This window comes from Sciurus vulgaris (assembly GCF_902686455.1).
Source record: "Sciurus vulgaris genome assembly, chromosome: 12".
NCBI classification, from domain to species: Eukaryota; Metazoa; Chordata; class Mammalia; order Rodentia; family Sciuridae; genus Sciurus; species Sciurus vulgaris.
This window is the reverse complement of record NC_136473.1, coordinates 101,458,115-101,474,072: the sequence shown is the minus strand read 5'-3', so window position 1 is coordinate 101,474,072 and position 15,958 is coordinate 101,458,115. Positions and strand designations below refer to the sequence as shown.

Below are 15,958 nucleotides of genomic sequence, written 5' to 3'. Positions count from 1 at the left end.
GCAGAAGAGCAGCCAGCGGATGAATCTGTTTTCGGATTTGAATGCAGGTAGTGGGAACCCTTCAGCTAAGCCTGTTCTCCCTCCTGCAGCAGGCAGGCAGATGCACCTGGAGAACTCGGCAGACATTTCACAGAAATGCTGCCCCAGGCTTGGGCAAAGGGAACTATGTGGGCTACCGACAGTTGGCACCCCAGGTTACTGCTTCAGCGCCAATCATGGGGCTGGGGTGTGATGGGTAGAATGTGCAAGTTAAGGAATGATCTAGGTATTCTCAATTTTTGATGGAACTTTAGAGAGCTAACTCTGAAACTGGAACAAAACCAACTTCTCAGATTCATTCCCTAGCTCCTGCATGAACAGGGGCCTTGGGATAGGATGCTACAGAGACGGGGATGCAGAGAACTCGGCTTTGCTGGGTCACATACCCTGCATGGTCCAGTCATCTGGCTATGCCCAGGGATCTCCAAATAAGAGCTATTTGATCGCTAGCCATCGTGGCCCACGGCTGTAATCCGCGCTGCTCAGGAGGCTTAGGCAGGAGGTTTGCAGTTCCAGGTCAGCCTGGGCAACTTCACAAGACCCTGTCTCAAAATTTAAAAAAAGATAAAAAGGACTGGAGAAGTAGCTCTGGGGTAGTGTGCCCCTGGGTTCCATCCCCAGTACAAAATAACAAACAAAGCAGTTACTTAATGAGGCTGGTGGTGCTGGCAAGGACAGAGCCGGACACCTGTAGACGCCCTGGCATAGCACCTGAGCCGCCTGGGGCACGTCACTTGACCTCTGGGCCTCGCTTCCCTCATCTGTAAAATGGGGGTAGGAGTAGGACCTGCCTGGAGGGATTTGAGGATTAAACAAACGATACAGATGCAGAGCAGGGGCCAGTCGGGCAGTATGCTGGCTATTGTTGATTTCCTGGTCCCTCCAAGGGTCTTCCTGTGCTTTTCTTGTCCTGTTTCTCAGCCACTTACTGAGTCAGAATCTTCTTTTCAGAGTTAAAGGCCCAGTGCTGAGCCACCTCCTTTCCATAGCCCTTTAGTTCCTGTGTCAAGGACACAGGGATGTTTAAGAGGAGCATCCACCGCCTTCTGATGAGCATCCTGGTGGGAGCTATCCCTACCAGGTTCTGGGAAGAGGAGACAAATGACAAAGTGGTGGGTCCACGAAAAGGGCCCGTGACAAATGACTGAAAGGATCGGGTGGACAGATGGGGAAGAGCAAAGGCCCCTGTCCTTTTATTGGAGAACTCCTTGTGGCTCCCTGAACAAGACAGAAGCTCCCCAGGGGCGGGGCTGAGGGCCGGACTCCCTGGTTCTCTCTGCTGGGATGAGTAATATGGACCGGGGCAGAGGGTCTATATCAATCTAGCCCCACAGAAAAATGAATGAAAATTGAATTCCCCAAGGAGAATTGGGGAGCTGTTATCCAGACAGAGATAAATCAAAGGATGCCAAGAAGCCGGGGGGAGCAGGTTTCCAACAGCAGGAGAATAATTAAGGAAACAGTTTCAAAATGCAAATGATGAAAGAGGGTTTGAGAGGAATGAGGACACGGAGGAGGTGATTAGAGATGGGTGACAGGGGAGCAGGGACAGTGGGATTCTTTCCTCAGTGGAGAAGGCAGCTGGGGTTCAGGATTCCTGGCATCTAAAGGTAAACTTGCCTACTCTGGGAAGCTCTTAAAATGCAAGGGTTAAGAGATACACAAGTCTTCCATGCAGAGTTGAAAGTGCATCAGGAATCAAAAGGTTGGATTTAATTTTCAGTCAGCTCTGCAACTTATTAGCTGTGTGACCTTGGACAAACCACTTAACCTCTCTGTTTCCTGAGACTCAAACACAAGCCCAGGCATAATTATAAAGACCAAATGAGATAAAATATGTAGAAGAACTTTGTAAAATGTAAAGTGCTGGACAAATGTAAGCTATAATCATCTTCCTAAATTGGGTTTCTCCCCTCAGAATTGCATCCCTTGTCATGTTGGGTCTGGTTCCCAGAAATGTAATGTATAAATGTCTACTAGAATCTCTGTACTGGCTATTGATTAACTTTTCTGAGAGTCAGAAAGCCACATTGTACTGACCCAACCTCTAGTGCCCACCCTCCAGCGGGTTTGAGCCCAAAGACAAGGCTCTGAGGGCCTTTGTTCCTGGGGATCACCAGTGGCCCTGGATGAGCTTGGTGAGGAAGCCTTGAGGAATCAGCTCAGAGATTAAAATCCAAACTGAGTCCACCCAGGCTTTTTCCGGGCCACCCAACAACACAGATGCTCCGACATCCACAGGACTCAGCCTTCTCCGTTTTCTTAAGGGTGGAGGCTAGCTTAGCCGCCCACCCCATAAGCCCATTGTTCACCACCAAGTAGGCATGAAATACCACTTATTGGACCCCTGTGAGGGTTGGATGGGATCCCGCCCACAGAAGCACTTCCTGTGGTGCTTGGTGTGCAAGGGATGAAGCCCAGGCCCTCCTACCTGCTAGTCAAGTGCTCTACCACCGAGCTACATCCCCGGTCCAGGGCTGGGTAGAGGGATGCACTTTCAATAAACATCAGTTGCTATCATCACCAGCATATGCTACTATGTCGTTATTGTTACCATCACGCATCGCTGGACTAAAAAACTGAGCTTGAGGACAGCTTCTTGAGAGGGTTTCCCTGTTGACAAAGGGGGAAACTGAGTCCTTGTGGGTGAGGGGAGGTGCCGTGGCAGGTGTGGATGTTATTTGGACACCTCGGGAATGGGACCAGTTCATACCAGGAGCCACGTGCCTGAGGGAAGGGCATTTATTGGCTGAGCTGTGTTGTTGTGGGGATACAAGGGGTGTTGGGGAGCCGCTGTCCACAGGTTCATGACCTGAGAGCCAAGTGACTTCCTAGGGCTCATCTGCCCGGGGCAGAGGTTAGCCCCCAGCACAGGAAAATGCCCACCAGCCGTGATGCTGTTCCTTACAAGGTGACTCTGGTAACATGCAAATGAGGGGAGGGCAGGACCCCAGTGGGTTTGTACAGGTGCTGCAGAGAATATTTTTAGAGATGATTTTAAATTATAAAAGTAATTACCAGATTTGCTCTACATTTTACTGCACCTTATCTCTCACTAACAAACACCACTGAGAAAACAGCTGCTCCACAGACAATCTGGAAAAGAACAACACTTCCCAGTACACTTTTTAAAAAGACACTTCTGAATACTATTGTGAGATGTTTTCCTAATGTTTAAAAAACAATTTTATTAGTTTTTTTCTGCTTTTAAAAATAATGTTCATTGAAAAAGCTGAAAAAGTAAAATAAAATGAAAATATCCACTGTACAGATCATCACTTTTACATTAGGACATTCTTTTTCTACATATGCTTCCTTATTTTTTAAAGGTCCTAAAGATCACACTGTTTCCCCCATATCCTAATATCTTGAACACTTTCTACATTATGAGGTATCTTTGTTATATTATTTCTTTTTAAAATTAATTTATTTTTTTATTGTAAACAAATGGGATACATGTTGTTTCTGTTTGTACATGGAGTAACAGCATACCATTTGCATATTCATACATTTACATAGGGTAATGATGTTTGATTCATTCCGTTATTTTTTCCCTTATCCCCACCCCTCCCACCTCTCTTTTCCCTCTATACAATCCCTCCTTCCTCCATTTGTTATATTATTTCTAATGATTTTATAACATTCTATTTACTCTGATTTATTTAATAATCCCTTTTTGTTGGATATTTAGATTACTCATTCACTTATTTTTGGTACTGGAGATTGAACCCGGGTTCTCATGTGCTCTGCCACTAAGCTATACCCCCAATCTCTAGCATATTCTCTTTTTTAAATGATATAAACATTCTTCTAACTGCATGTTTATAAATGTTCTTGATTATTTGGACACATTTCTACATGGATTGGGTCAAATCTATCATACTTTTAGCTATAAAACATATTGTCAAAATGCCCTTGAAGATATTTCTCCTCTTTGCATCTCTACCAGGAAAATTTTTACTGGTTTCCCCACATGTAACCAACAATGAGTATTTATATTTAACTATCTTAAGTGTACATAACTATTTAAGTTATGATTTTTACACACCATACACTTAGATAGATATATTATTTCATCCTGATTTTCAAAAATTTAATATTTCACAAGCATTCCCATGTTGCTAGATTTTATAATTAGTTTCAATGAGTGTGTAAAATAGTATCAAGCAAATTTAACATGCTGATTTGAGTTGCTTATCCTTTGTTGCATATTTAGATTATTTTTCTCCAAAACTTGATGCTGTAATAAACATCTTCATGCATGAAACTTCTAAAAAAATTTTTAAATCATTGTCGTGGAATAGTCACTCAAAAGTAAAATCACATGAGCTAAAATGTATGAAAAATTTATAGGTGTGATACATATTGCCAAAGTGCTTTCCAAACGGCTATTAAGAGCTTATAAGCACACCAGCAATATTTGTGAGAGTTCCAGTTTCCAAGCACCTTCAGCAGCCCTGAATGCTACAATTCCCCCCCACACCCCGTTGGTCACTTAACAAAAAGAGGTGTGTGCTTTGTTGTTTTGCTTTGCAAATCTTTGGTTGCTAAAGAAGTGGACATTTCCCTGTGTTGGGGTACTTGTTATATTTCTGTAGAAAACATTTTGGTAAACATTGAAAATATCACCAGGGTCTCTGGTTTTTCTTCTTGCACATACTCTGACTCACGCCCTAGTCAGCTTGCAGGTAAACAGAGGAAGATCTGATCCCAACCCTGCACCAGGACACATAGAAGTCACTGTGACCTCTGGAGACAAATTCTGAGCAGCGCAGACCGCAAAGCCACTCCCGCCCCCAGCCCCATGCTCCTCCCTCGTCAACCCTGAAAGGTGGACAGGTGTGACCTGTTTGAGGACAAAGCCAGAGCAAAGTAAGGGAGTGATCAGGAAGGTGGGAGGGAAGCAGCCTCCCTTTCCGCGCAAGCGGGATCCCACCAGACTGGAAGGAAACATCTGTCTGCAACTCTAGAACGAAATTCGGGTGGCGAAGTCGCGGGGCTGGGATCCCGAGAACCAGTGGGCCCAGGGCTGGAGGGGTGGGCTTCCTGCGCCTGCGGTCAGGAGGCATCGAGTATCTGATGAAGGGTTAGAGGACTTCCGCGGAGAACTCGTTCCAGCCTTGGGATTGCTTTATGTCTGCCAGGAATTCACATTCGGGATACTGTTTTAAGCGTGTGTGTGCGTGTGTGCACGCGTGCGCGTGTTAAATTCAATCGCAACACAAGCCCTTGGCTGGTTACCCCCGGGTGCCCGTGTGCACGCTGCCGCCCTGCACACACGTGGTCCAGAATTGTTCAAAACGCCCGCGGTGGCAGCCGGCGAGGCAGAGAGGTCTCTGAGGACCGAGAGGAAGCCAGAACCGGGCGGACCCCGGCAGGAAGGTCGCGGAGGGTCGATCGCCTGGAGACCTGAGCCAGGATTCGACCGAGAGCCTGGGGAGTGCGGACGGCAGGGTGCAGGCCGCGGGTGCGGGGGCGCGCTTGGGGGCCCGCGCCCCCCTTCGGTGCACTGTCCCTGGCCGCCTTCCTCCGCCGGGCCGGCCGCCGCGGCCCGCTGCGTGACTCGTGCGTTCCGGGCCGAGTACGGGCTGTCCCTGGCCCAGCCTCAGCCAGACGCGGGGGAGAGACAGCAGGGGCTGGGAAGTGCCGGCGGGAAAGGAACTGGCCAGAGAAGAGGAGGAGGAGGATGCATGGAGTCATCGGCTACGGAGCGCGCTCAGTCCGGCGGAGAGATGCTGGGGACCGAGAACGCGCGAGGGGGAGATGCCCCCAGGCCCGGGCCTGCTGAGGGTCCCCGCCCTGCCCCGCCCCTTGGTCAGAACTGACGGGCGGGGAGGACACGATCTGCTGATCGCGAACCCCAAGAGGACCGGCGGAAACCTGCACTCCGTGGGCGCCGCGGTCCTGGACCACCTGCTGCCGCGGCCCAGCCCGCAGCGGTATTTATACTCCGGAGCTGGCCCGCACGGAGGGGCGGGGGAGGAGGGCCGCGAGGCCCCGCCCCCTCCACGCGGCCCCGCCCTTCTGCACCGCCGGCCTCACTTGGGGCACCGGGACCCCCACTCCCCCTGGGGTCGTCAGCCCGTGGTCGGGTGGAAACACCGGCCGAAGGGCGGGCCTCCCTGCGGAAAGCGACGTCACGGCCGCTCCTGCAGTGTGAATGAATCAAAATGCCTGGGTGACCGCGGCCTCCCCGGCGGCCGGCACGCGAAGGGTGGAGGGGGAAGGGGAGAGAAGCGGGCGGGGGAAGGAGGAGGGGAAAAAAGCCAGAGCTGCAGCAACAGCGTCTCCTCAACCCGGGATGTGCACCAACCCCGGAGAGCGAGATCAAAGGGATTTGAAACAGACTGAGGACTGGCGGGGGGAGGGGACCGGCCAGCCTGTGGAGTCCTCCCGGAGAGACCGAGGGCCCGGCTTCCACTGTGACTTCAGCGGCCTGGTTGGGTTTCTTATTATTATTTTCAAATATCTGAACCCAGCTAGAGGGAGAGAGCCAGAGATCGCCGTAGACTGCGACTCGCTGGCTCTTGCTCCAAGATGATGCAGAGCGCGGCTGTCCCCGCGGAGGGGGCTGTCAAGGGGCTCCCGGAGATGCTTGGTGTGCCGATGCAACGTAAGACAACCTCCTTTCTCGCTGATTTAATTTGATAACAAGACAACTAACAGCCTCAGCTGGTGCTGGGCGGGCCGAACGCTGCTCATGGCCCCGGCCAGGAAGGGCCGGTGGCCGGGGCGCAGAGGCGGTCACAGGGCAGGGGCACGAGCCAGAGTGCGTTTGAAGGCCCTGGCTCTTTGCTGTTTGGGGCCGAATGTGAAAGCTTCCTAGACCATTCTCGACGAGGGCCAAGGGTACCAAAACCCGCATCTTCAGTCCATGGCTTTTCTGGGAACGCTGGGGAGCGTGCTATTTGGGGACATCAGGGGGGTACGAGCTGCAGGCCAGGCCTGAGGGCGAGGGTGGTCCCCAACATCATCCTTCATCCCTGGGTGGCGGTCAAAGCTCGCAGGACCACTAGTACAACTTCACCCCGGCTGGCGGGAAGTTGGAGAGCGCATCCCCCGCCCCCCAGGGCTGGCGGCGCGGAAGCACCGGCCACAAGTCTCGGCCGCCCGCGCTCTCGGGCCAGAGTGTCTGGTGCGTCCCCAGCCGCTGCTGCCCGCGGCACTCGCCGCCTGGGGGACCTACTGCTTCTTGTGAGGGAATCTGCTCACCACATTCCAGTTACCCAAGGAATGCAGAGCAGGGAGAAACGCCGAGACGAAGTTGTGAACTCGGGGTTCAGCCTTCGCGCAGGCGAGGGCAGGCGATTAGAGTGGCTCGAATTCGGAGAGGGGAGAGGCTGAGGTGTGTGCGCGCTTTGCTAGCCCTCTTGCTTTCTTCCCGCGCCTGAAATTGGCAAGGCGGCTCGAGCCTGGGGCGTGTTTGTCCCTGGATGCATGAATGTGCGCACACGCAGAGATTTTCCCGGAGGGAATCTGTCTCTGTCTCTCACTCCAGGACCGAGAGTCCACGAGATTGACTATGTGCAGAGACCAAAACAGGTCCTCAAGTGTAGCGCGCGCTCGTGGAGGGTGCAGTCTAAGTCCTGCCCCGCTGGTGGTGCGTTCATCAGGGCGCCCCTGGGCACCATGAAGAGATGAAGGGTTTCCTCGCTCTGCTTGCCAAGGGGCTGTACTTCCGCCTGCGACTTCTTTAGTGGTGCTATAGCTACACGTTCTTTTTTTTTTTTTTTTAGAGCAGGCTCACCGAGGGGATTGTGACCGCCTACGAACTAGGGCGCACCAGCGCGCCCTCCTGCGCCCCGGTTCTCCATCGCAGAATTTCTGTCCCGGTCATATCTCAAAGGACAGGCAGGAGAACCAGTGCCCTGGGCTTCCCTGGGAAGTTTTTGAGAAGGGATTAAAAGAGGATAGCTTAATTCAAGCCTATCTAGATAGTTTCTTCACTCTATCCTACAGTTATTCTTTAAGTCTTTTCGTGTCAACTGTTGGCAGTTTCAATTCTGTGTTGTGCCTTGGGGAATTTACTGCTAAGGTGTTCTGTAGAAGGAGTTGGAGGGTCATGTTCCCTTGTCTCCAGTGCCCCAGTTTGAAGAGATGCCGCAGGTTTTCAGCCTCTGCACAAATAGAAACACAAACTTGGCAAAGGTGCTCAAATCAAGTCCTTAAGCTGCCTGTAGCTGTGCGGAAGGGTAGTGCAGAGTAGGGCAAAGATGCTCCTGTATGATTGTGTCCTTGGTAGCCGGTGCATCTGGCTCAAATTCCATTGGTCAGTAGGTGACCTGTCAGGACAGCACGAAGTACCCTAGACTCTGTCCTAACTACCTTTTGGGGTATACAAGGCTGTCTTGCTCGGAGACAACTTCGCTGTCCGTCCTCAGGCACTACTTTTCTAAAATGCCCAGAACGCAGCTCCAGAGCTACAGTATGCCAAGGCTCTAGGTCTGGGTTCAAACTGTGGGACACTAAGGAGGTAAAGACAGGAACCCTTACCTCAGGGTGGTCCAGCCAGGCAATGTCATACCAAGAGTGGGTGATCGGATAAATGCTCTCTTTTGTCTTGCTCAGGTTCAGTGGTCGCCAGCTGGAGGAGGCACTGGCCAAAATTGAGGGTCCCAATCCCTAAAGACCTCAGATTATTTTTCTTTTCCTTTTTTCTTTCCCTTTCCTTTCTTTCTTTTCTTCTCTCTCCCCACTCCACTCTCCTTTTTGAAATGTGTGTGGATTATTTCTTCCCTTACAGCAGACCTGACCACTGACTCTTAAGCTCTTGGAGCTGGGACTGGAGGACAGGTGGAGTGTGGCCTCTCACTTCTGTAGACAGAACTATTTTCTCTCCTGGGTTGGGCCCAGTGTCTTAAGAGCTCAGTGTGTGTGTGTGTGTGTGGGGGGGGGGTGTTTAGGGGGAGCACACCCTTGGGCCTCAGGGAGGCAGAAAGGTAATCTCAGGACTCTCAACCCTGGGTTGGGGAGAACAAGAGAATAACTTTCCCAGGGGTGCCTGGACCTGCCAACCAGAAGGTTTGTATTGAGCCCCTCCCCCAGACAGATTCTGCTTCTTCATCACCCTGAGCCACCACAAATGGAGCACAGGTCTAGGGATCCCCCAATCTCCATGCCTTTGGTGCCCTTGCCTCTAGAGGAGTTTTGGAAGGATTTAAAATCCAGTTTGTTTCATTGGCGGTCGGAATATTCTTTGGTTTATTTGAGGATGAGCGAAATTCATTCCCTTCTGGAAAACGTTACCAAGTGGTGTAATAATTTCTCTCCCTCCACCAGTTTCTGCCCACATTCTGCCCTCTTCTTCCCACTCTGCCCCGCCTCCTGCCACCGCTGGCTCCTGGTTAGCTCCATCGCCCTCCTGATGCTGCTGCCCTCAGAGGTGGCGCGACCCACCCTGGGGCAGTGGGATCCGCCCGCGCTCGGCTCAGACAAGTTCCGGCTCCGTCAGCAGCTCGAAGGGCATCGGCCCAGAGCCGAGAGCTTGGAAAGAATTGGAGAGAGAAGGATGAGAGCGATCCCAAGAGTAACCTGGGGTAGAGAAGCGGGGTCTCCCCACCCGCCCCGCTTCTGAGATCTCGGTTTGCTTAGCAGGTCCCGCCACCCGCCCTCTAAGGAACTCAAAACGCCCTCTCCTTGCTCTGGATGACGCGAGGGCCCTCTCCCTAGGAGCCCGACAGGTCACTTCCAGGATGCACCGAGGGCCCTTTTGAAAGGGTTCGGTGTCCCTCTGGGGGCGGTGTGGGTGGGTTTGGAAAGGGACTTTATCTTAAACTGGTGGGTTCCTACTACTTGGCCCAAGATTTGGGGTCGCAAGTCATGGTCGCAGCTCTCTCTCTCTCTCTCTCTCTCTCTCTCTCTCTCTCTCTCTCTCTCTCTCTCTCTCTCTCTCTCTCTCTCTCTTTTCCCTTTATTTATCTCTCTTTCCGGGCACACACAACCTGCCTCTGTCCCGGTGACCCTTGCCGCCCTTTCCGGTTGTAGGGACCAAGGTCCAAGTCCTCACAGCGCCCGCCGTCCGACTGCGTTGGGTGCGGTGAGCGCTTCCGGAGCCGCCTGCGAAGCTCCTTTCTCGGAACTGAGCGGTGCCCTCCGGGCATCTGGATCGTGCTGGCTCCTCTCGCCCGCTAAGGAGACGTGGGAAAATGCGGGATGTATAGGAAGGTGGGGCGGTGATGCGCCCTGTGCACTCGGTTCTGACCCATTTCCCAATCATCTTCCCGGACACCAAAAGAAAGGACAACTGGGGCGGGGAGATAACTCAGTTGGTAGAGTACAGGCCCTGGGTTCAATCCCCAGCACCACAAAAAAAAAAAAAAAAAAAAAAAAAGGGTGGGGGGGGGGACAACTGGCACCCGGAGCACCCGCAGCGCTGGCGGGGTGTGTGGCAAACCCCGTGGGAGAACGGAGAAACCTGCCTGGTCCCTCCCGGGGTTGGTAAATGGAAAGTCGGCCCCGGGAGACTGCCGCCCCCTGCTTGTCTCCTAAAATGACTGCTACCTGCAAGTTCTTGAGCATCCCGAAGCTTTGGGAAAGGCTACGATACTTTGTATTTGGTAGGCGCTGGGTGAAAGACTTCTGGGGGCGTCGCACTACCCCTTCTTCCCTTCCTGTGACTCATTCCGGGTGTGTGGGGCAAACCTCCCTACGCACGTCGCCTGGCGAGTCCTGGTGCCCCACGGTGTTTATCGTCCTGCTTGGGGACTTCTTGGGGACTAATTTCCCAGTCCAGGGCTTCTCTTTAACTCTGGGATGAGCCTTTTCTTTCTGTTGCCTTGTCTCATGGTTCAGGAAAAACCCACGACAACATTATAAACGTGTGTGTGTTAATAGAGAGGCTGTCAGATTCCGACACAATTTCAAACAGCAACTGGGGCACCACAGACCTCCCGTCCCAACTCACCAAAATATTCTAGGGCACAAACCAATTTTTAAAGGTCAGTTTGGGTATCCCCGCCGGCCCATTTGAGCCTGGTGGGTTGGGGTTCGGATTCCCTAACCACTGGGATCCTGCCCCAACCCGCAGCCAAAGCAGCGAACTACCCAGAAAAGGATTTGGAAAAGCGGGTCCTAGCTTAAGACGACAGCGGGTGGGCGTGCTGAGAGAGCCTGAGCTGCGAGAGCGCTCCAGGCCCCTCGTGTCCGTGACCTCGATTCGGGAGGGCAGGGAGGGAGAAGGAAAGTTTGGGAAGCCGCGGTCCCTGTGCGCTCAGCTCACCCGACACCGAACTGGCGAGTGGAGCCGGTGAGAGGCAAAGATAAGCACCAAGCGGCACCCAGCGTCTCAGAAAGTCGGGACTGGGAAGAGGAAAGAACATGCTTGAGTTTGTTTCCCTCATGGCCCGCGCGTAAAACCAGAGCCAGGCGGTGTGGGGCTGGGCGGGAGTGGCGTCCTCGGGTCTGGGAGCACGACCTGCATGACCTGCCGGCGACTGGGGCAGGGTGCGTCCACCCGGCAGGCAAGCGCTGGCCTGAGTGACCCGGGGAACAGGCAGATGACCCCCACACCCCATGACCTTTTGCTGTGCACCTGTTCTGGGCGCTCGCACTGGGTTTTGAGAGATTCGCGCGTGGAGACCGATGAGGACAGGATGTCTTACTGGGATAACCTGCTTTGGGTAGCCCGCGGCCCGCGGTCCGCGGCTGGAGCCCGGGGGTAGAGGTCGTGCCGGCGAAGTGGGCAAGGGAGGAATTGCCTGTGTTCCCCGCGCCCCGCATTTAGCATTTGTGCGCCTAGGTCTTTTTCCTCTCTCCTTTCTGCGCGTTATGCAGGTTCCTTTTCCGGGCTCATTCTCCCAAGTTGCCCTGAGGCTCGACAGATCCGGATTGGCCACACTGAGGTCTGTTTTCTGACCTTTAGAGCGGTGGCAGAGACAGTTTTTCGCGAGGAGCAGCGCCATAGGCGGTGCGCGTCCAGTGCGCCCTGCAAGAGAAAGCGGGGTTGAAACCTCTGTCGCCCCCTTTGCGCTTTTCGCGCCAAGCGTTTGCAAAGACGAAACTAAGCCCGGTCGCGGACAGCTCGAGCTTTTCCATGACTTCTTAACCTTTGGAAAATATGCTCCCATTTTGGGATCGATGACTCCTCCTAGGAGCTGGAAGGCAGTCGGCAGACTGTCCGTGCGGCCCGAGCGATCGGTCCGGTTCTGTGCACCTTCAAGTCTCAGCAGTCCGCTTAGCGGACCTTGACCAGCCCTGGAAACGCGGCGGGCTCCAGAGAGACTCCACCTGGGCAGCCAATGATGTAAATTAAATTCCACCAGTGGTGACAGTGTGCGCCCGGGAAGGCCAGCAGCTCTGGCGGTGGGTCGCACACAGTACGCAGGAGGCCGCCGCTGACCTAAAACCCAGCGCGGGCTTCACTCCGTGTCACTCAAGGGTTGTTTTTTTCCCCGAGATGGAACATTTTTCTTTTTCTTTTGGACAATAGGACGAATGTGTCTAAGGGATTGGAAAGGTGAAAATCATGAAGAAGAAAAGGAATTACCAGGAGAGCTGGGGCAAGATAAAACTGGGAGAGACAGAAAGTCAAAAAAGGAAGGACGACCGAAGCTAGGTGTGCCTCCCTCTTGACCTGCCAAGCCAGAGGGTGTTAAGGCAAGAATGTGGTTTGAATGCTGCGGGGATTAGGGCGATGCGAGCCCTCAGGACGCCTTGGAGACCGCCTACCTGACTGCAAATACTAGGGTCAATTTTAAAAATCGAGTCCTCCTACAGGTGAGGTGGGGGTGGGGGGAGGCAGGGAACCGACAAAGCAATTTCCTCCCGTCGAGTAGACAAAAACACCCGCCGCTGGGGAGTCTTGTATTTTGAACAGCGACCTGATGACCCCGCTGACCAGGTGTAGACAGCCTCAAGTCCTAAATATTTGCATTGTCCTAACTTCCCATTTGCCTGGGATTTTAGCGCCCTTTCACTCTGTGTAACAGTCAATTAGTGATTACTTAGCACCCGCATTAGCAGGCGACCCAGAGAGTGCCCGGTGCTGCGGAGGAACCGTGGGGCCAGAAGAGGGAGGTCGCCCTTGCAGTCCTGCAGGAATGGAAAATTATTTAACTGGGATTAACCTTTTTTTCCTTTTTCCATTATGTTTTTTTTTTTTTTTTTTTTTTTTTTTTTTTTTTTTTTTTTTTTTTTTTTAATCTGTTGAGCCTCTTGTTTTGGGCAGGAATGGTGGATATCTGGTAGATATCTCTGGCTGGGGAATTCGTGCCCTCCTCCAGTTGAGGAGTTGCAGATGGGGGAGGGTGGGTGCATTTGGATGAAGAGACCTTGTGCCACTTATTTCAATTAGGGAAATTTATCAGGAATAGAACTGCCATGCTTTGGAAGGCATAGACTTGGAACCAGTTTAGCTGATGAGAGGAGGAGAGGAGTAATATGACCCACTCTGGGAAACCCAAGGCTGGAGAGACGGAAGCAGCATTTTGCTGTGGTGACACCAGATGCATTACTGCATACACTGCTGGGTTTGGAAAACTGGATCGGGTGGGGAATTTTACTTCTGTAATGATTTTCTGCTGTTTCTTCCTTCCCGGAGTGAGAATTAACAATGACCATGATACAGATGGGAGCAAATGGGGTCTATTGCTCTTAGTAAAATTCCAACCTGGCTTGGTGGCTTGAACACCTTCTTTTTTTCCTTCCTGCTCTGCTTCTTCCCCTCTCTCCATTCTTCCTTCTCCCTTCCTTTCTTTTGTGAAATCTTTATGGGAAGGAACGTGGATTGGGCAGGAATCACAGCACCTTTTCTTAGAGGTCATGTGTCCAGCAGGCTGCAGGATAGTGAGACCCATCACTCACCCTCTGCGGAGGAACCCTGGGAGGAAAGCAGGTGCCAGGTGTGGGACAGTACCCTCCCCCACACAGCTGGGCTCCTATTGTTTGCCGTAGGAAAAAAATCAAATACAAATAGATGCTGCCGTGAGGTTTGCCCTTTATTCGGTTCTCAGTTTTGTGGGAGCTCTGATCAAAATGGAGCACAAACCAACCATTTTGAGACACTGTTGTTGGGGAAGGTGGACAGGTTGGGCTTAATTGGCGGAACTGAAATTGATTCTCCCTTGGAAAATGGACTTTGGGTTAACTGTATTAGTGGCCAACTGGATAATCTTCCTGGGAGCTGAGTCCTGACGCCTGCTGTTATTGTGGTGCGTCTCTTTTCTCAGGTCTCCCAACCCCCTGCTCTGGCAGTCTGGCTGGAACCACAGATGTTTTACTGCGGTACCTCACCCCCAAATGCCTTTAAAGTGTAATTTGCTTTAATTATAATGTTAGGGGGTTAAGGGATTGGTTCTGGGAATAGCTTAATAGAGACAAAACTTGCAGCCAAATTAATTGAAAGTTTCTTCTTATGAGGGAGAGGGAGCCAAACACACGGGCTATTGCTACAGAATGAGACATCAGAAAACCACGTTGTGGAGATTTAGCAATGATTAAATGTGAAAATGGAGTGGAGATAGAGATGTGTCCACAGTATTTCCGTACACTCTCATGTGTTTGCTTAGTGTGATTTTCTGTTTTATTTGCAATTACTGAGAATATTTGATATCCTGCTGAAGGATACAAATTCTATGACATTAGATCATCTGGAAAATAATTCTGTCCCTCCAAATACATATTGACATTGTGTATTTCTGTTGCTACCAGCCTCCTGTTAAAAACAGCCTCCAAACCAAATTACAGTCTTGAAATGGTAGCACTGAAATTATTTCCAGCACATTTTTAAATTGGCTCTTTTATTGAAGAGGTTACTCTTTTTGAAATAAGCACAAGAACAAAGGAGATTTTCAAAGGGGCCCCCGACCACCAAGTAAAACAAATAGGACCTGTTGTGGGAAAGATTCTGGAAGGGAAACGGAGAAAAAGGTGCAGTCTTTCCAGAGGTGAAGCGGATTATTTGACTTTCTTCTAGTTGCTGGTCATTTGTCAAGACAAATTTGGAAAAAAAAAATAGAAATTACACAAGATCCATATATATTGATGCTTATTAAGCATGTAAGTGGATATAATTATGATAGAGAATATGATTGACCTTAAATGTGACACTGATTTTTAAAATTAGGATTTTTCAAATATTTCTGTGGCCCACCCCTCTTTGCTTAATGCTGTGGTCAGCATCACAAAATACCATAAAATTCAATTATACCACTTCTCCTCAAGTTTTAAAGTTTTAAAATTAATATTGAATTTTTGTATGTGAGCCCTGTTGTTTATGAGATTATTCTTGCTAGATTATGAAAATCACTTGAGAGATTTTGTAAGACACTTTGAAAAATTATTTTATAGTCTCTTCTAAACACACAGTTTTAGAATAAGTGCAAAAAAATTTTTTTAAAAAGGAAACCATAAATTTTTCACTAAAAATGAACTTCTTTAATGACAAAGAGCCAAGAAGGGGTGAGGGACACTGAGCATATCTAGTTGTCTAGTTGGGTTTTGTCAGGTGTGAAACTAAGCCTGGATCTCAGCTGTCCCTGTGTGGGCTGTGCACACAGCACAGTCACAGCAGGTGATTCAAAAGGAAAGTTATGACCAGAAAACAGGATTTTATTGTCAGGGGCGATGGCCACTTTGTGTTGGAAAGCTTTACTTTTGAAATATTTATACAGTAATGGAACTTTAATTTAATTTTAGTTTAACTTACCTCTGTTCTGATTCTTAGACATACAGAACTCAGGGGTGAGTTTAGGTAGGTGTGTTATAACTTGGCCTGTCCTGGGGTCTTGAGCCACTGATACGCTTTAGAGCAAGTCATTCACAGCCTGAATCAATGAGCCCCCACTGAGAGCATTTCCCAGACTTGCCTTTTAAAAACCAACTTTCCTCCTGAGGGGCAAAGTCTGCCTGCCATTTGACTGCTGTTTTCTCTTCCTCACGAGGGGAAAAGGAGTGGAAAATTCTAAGAAAAGCATTTGCACAG

At 50.8% G+C, this 15,958-nt stretch overlaps 1 protein-coding gene across 1 annotated transcript in view; it reads left to right on the top strand.

Moving 5' to 3' along the window:
* Positions 1-6,520: 6,520 nt before the first annotated feature.
* The window catches only part of LHX4 (LIM homeobox 4), a 39,840-nt gene continuing 30,402 nt past the window's right edge, over positions 6,521-15,958 (top strand). Inside the window, exon 1 of the mRNA XM_079105947.1 lies at positions 6,521-6,652. Coding sequence (XP_078962073.1) covers positions 6,577-6,652 — 76 coding nt within the window. The 5' untranslated portion in view covers positions 6,521-6,576. The remainder of the gene's footprint in view (positions 6,653-15,958) is intronic.